Source organism: Austrofundulus limnaeus, unplaced genomic scaffold, assembly GCF_001266775.1.
Source record: "Austrofundulus limnaeus strain Quisiro unplaced genomic scaffold, Austrofundulus_limnaeus-1.0 Scaffold831, whole genome shotgun sequence".
Classification (NCBI taxonomy): domain Eukaryota; kingdom Metazoa; phylum Chordata; class Actinopteri; order Cyprinodontiformes; family Rivulidae; genus Austrofundulus; species Austrofundulus limnaeus.
Window position 1 is genome coordinate 155779 of NW_013953233.1, and position 3282 is coordinate 159060.

Consider the following 3282-nt stretch of genomic DNA (forward strand, 5'->3'; position numbering starts at 1 on the left):
ATGTTGGACACAGACACAGATGTTGGACACAGACAGATGTTGGACACAGACAGATGTTGGAGACAGACAGATGTTGGAGACAGACAGATGTTGGACACAGACAGATGTTGGACACAGACAGATGTTGGACAGACAGATGTTGGACACAGACAGATGTTGGACAGACAGATGTTGAACACAGACAGATGTTGGACAGACAGATGTTGGACACAGACAGATGTTGGACAGACAGATGTTGGACACAGACAGATGTTGGACACACACAGATGTTGGACACAGACAGATGTTGGACATGCAGTCAGATAATAAAACAAGGTGTAAGGACAGTAGATTAGCAGCTGAGCACACGGTGAGCAGCTAATCAGACGTTTTGAGGCATTAGTGAAGTTTTCTCATTAAGTGCAGGTCTTGTGCTGAGCAGCAGGCTGTTGGAGGACAGATAACTCTCAGACGCTGAACTCACAGAACTCATTACACTCGCTCTGACACTTCTCATTATTTTACTGGTTATCAGCCTGAGAGCTGTGGACTTAATGATCAATCAGCTGAGAGCGTTTCACACCAACGTTCAGCCACCAGAGTCCTGCTGCTTAATTAATGACACAATTATAAAAACTGCTGCACACCTCCTGAACAGTCCCCGAGCTGCTGCAGCATCAATCAGCTGTCTGCTGCAGGACGTCACCTCTTCCTCTGGACCCGTCTGAGCTGGGACACAGCCAGGCTCTTATTGTGAAGGCTATCTAGAGTTTTATTTTGAAACTCCAGAGTTAACAGGTTCAGTTTGAAGGTTCTGTTGATGGTACCACTGGTTCTGTTGATGGTTCTGTTGATGGTTCTTTAGGGTTCCCTGAAGGAGGTGAGGAGGTAAACAAACCTTCACTTCCTGTTCTCTATGGTGTTTTTTTAAATCTCATCTCTAATTAATTAATTAATTAATTTTGTTGTTTTTCTTCTTTCCTGTTGAGGCAGGAAGTTCTAGCCTCTGAACTCATCTACCTGCACAGGTGGAGCTCAGTCAAACAGCTGCAGCGCCCCCTGCAGGCCATACAACCCTCTGCACAGGTTCACAGAAACCCTGGAAACCAGAACCAGCAGAACCATCAGCTGGACCTGCTGACATTAATCTGTTAACGTGCTGTCACCGCTCTGCGTTACCATGGAAACAACTGCCCTTCAATCAGAGACAGGTCCAATCAGAGCTCACATCCCAACAATGACACGCCCACATGTTTCTGTTCCAGCAGAAACCAGAACTCAGGTTCTTTAACTGGTTCTATCTGGTTGTAACTGGTTCTGTAACTGGTTCTATCTGGTTGTAACTGGTTGTAACTGGTTCTTTAACTGGTTCTCACTGGTTCTAACTGGTTTTATCTGGTTTGCCTTGGTTCTAACTGGTTCTTTAACTGGTTCTCACCAGTTCTCATTGTTTCTCACTGGTTTTCCCTTGTTCTTTCAGGAGAACAGGTTCATTTTGTGTTCATGTGTTTTTATATCCAGATTACCTCAAAGTTCTGTAGAACTCAGTTCTGGTGCGCCCTCTAGTGGATTTTCGGGGGAACAAACACTTTTATTCAGGATAAGCACGTACAGGCTCCTTCTCCAGGAGAACAGTTCTACTCTATTCAGTTCAGGTCTGTTTGGTTCTGCTCAGGTGTGTGTGTCCCTCAATCTGTGGGCTGGTTTTATCATTCAGACTTTACTTTTTATCTGTATTGTTTGTTGTGGTGCTGTTTATATATGACCAGTGGAGATCGGTTTGTTCATCACCTCCTGGTTATCTGCTCAGCTTGGTCTCCTTCACCTCTCTCCAGGAGGTTCTGTCTTTCCCAAGATGGCTGAAAAGGTTTGATGTTTTTATCACAGCTTTCATCGTGTCGTGTTAAACCGCACGCTCGTGTTCCAAAACAAAAGCTGTTCTCTCCATCTTTCTTCTGTCAGTCAATCCCAGAGATAATCCACGGCAGCATTCTGCTGACCGACATGTTCTACCTGCTTAGACCCACCAGAGAGCAGGTTCTGTAAAGGCTGAACCACATACAATACAAGCGCACTGTTGGAGGCCCTCTAATGTGTGTGTGTGTACCTCCAGCTGAAGTGTGTGTTGTTTCTGCAGCTTCTTGATGTCCTCCTGATGCTGCAGAGCGTTCTTCTCCATGTTCTCCTTCACAAACAAATAAACAGACGTCAGCAGGTGTTCCTGATGGAACAGTGAGAACTTCAACAGAAAAGATCTTTTTAGATGTTTAAGTTCTGAAAGAACCCAGGGACTGGGGAGGAACCCCTGACAGTTCCTGCTGGACTAACCTCAGCCTCCTTGAGGCGTCTCTCGAACCATCCTTTGGTCCCCTCCATGGCCTGCACCTGAGCCTGCAGGTCCTCCACCTGCTGCTGGAAGCCCTCCAGCTCTTTGGTCCGAGCCTGAAAACAAACCAGGAGCTGAGCTTGTTCTGCTGTTCTGACCTCCTCCAGAGCTCCACCTGCACCTCCTCTACCTTCTCCTCTCTGAGCTGCTGGCGGATCTCCTCCTCAGACCGGTTCTTGTCTTCGTGGAGACCCCGCAGCTCCTTCTCATATCGAGCTCTGACCCCCAGAACCTGAGGAGATGATGAGAGAAAAGATTTACTTCAACAAGTCGTAAAGAAGAAACAGCATCAAGATGGAGCAGTAGCAGTAGCAGTGTAGCAGTAGCAGTACAGCAGTAGCAGTACAGCAGTAGCAGCTCTGAGGAGCTTCACCTCCTTCTCATGCTGTAGTTTCAGGTCTGACAGCGCCTCCTTGTGGTCAGACTTCAGCTGGTTGAGCTGTGTGGCCATCTCATCCAACATGGCCTTCCTCTTCTCTGCTGTCTGAACACACACTGTTGTTTATTACACTGTTGTTGTTGTTGTTGTTTACTTTGTGTTACGTTATTTATGTTGTTTTGTTGAGAACCTTCTTGGCTTCATCCAGCTCTCTCAGCAGCTTCTCCTTCTCTTGTCCTTCTTCTGTTAACTGCTCCAACAACTTCCTGTTAGCAAAACTGGACTCCTGAACAAACAGGAAACAGTTTACATCAACAAGCAAGACTTTCAAAATAAAGTCTGTAAAAAAAAACAAACAGGTTTCCTCATAAAACCAGGATTTGTTTTCTGAGATTCAAACTGTATTCTGGTGAACACATGAATAGGCCTGTCGCGATAGACGATAAATCAATTAATTGCACGATAACTTCTTTTGAGGTCGGTAAAAAAATGACGGCGATAAGTTTCATTTTCCTGCTTGTTTGTTTACTTCGTCTCT

General features: G+C 45.7%; 1 protein-coding gene across 1 annotated transcript in view; it reads right to left on the reverse strand.

The window, feature by feature from the left end:
- Window positions 1-3282, reverse strand: part of gripap1 (GRIP1 associated protein 1) — a gene marked incomplete in the record, with an annotated part of 47724 nt that overhangs the window by 23869 nt on the left and 20573 nt on the right. The window contains 5 exon segments of the mRNA XM_014028932.1: window positions 2087-2164; window positions 2308-2421; window positions 2496-2597; window positions 2739-2849; window positions 2935-3030. Of these exon segments, the coding sequence (XP_013884386.1) occupies window positions 2087-2164; window positions 2308-2421; window positions 2496-2597; window positions 2739-2849; window positions 2935-3030 (501 nt within the window).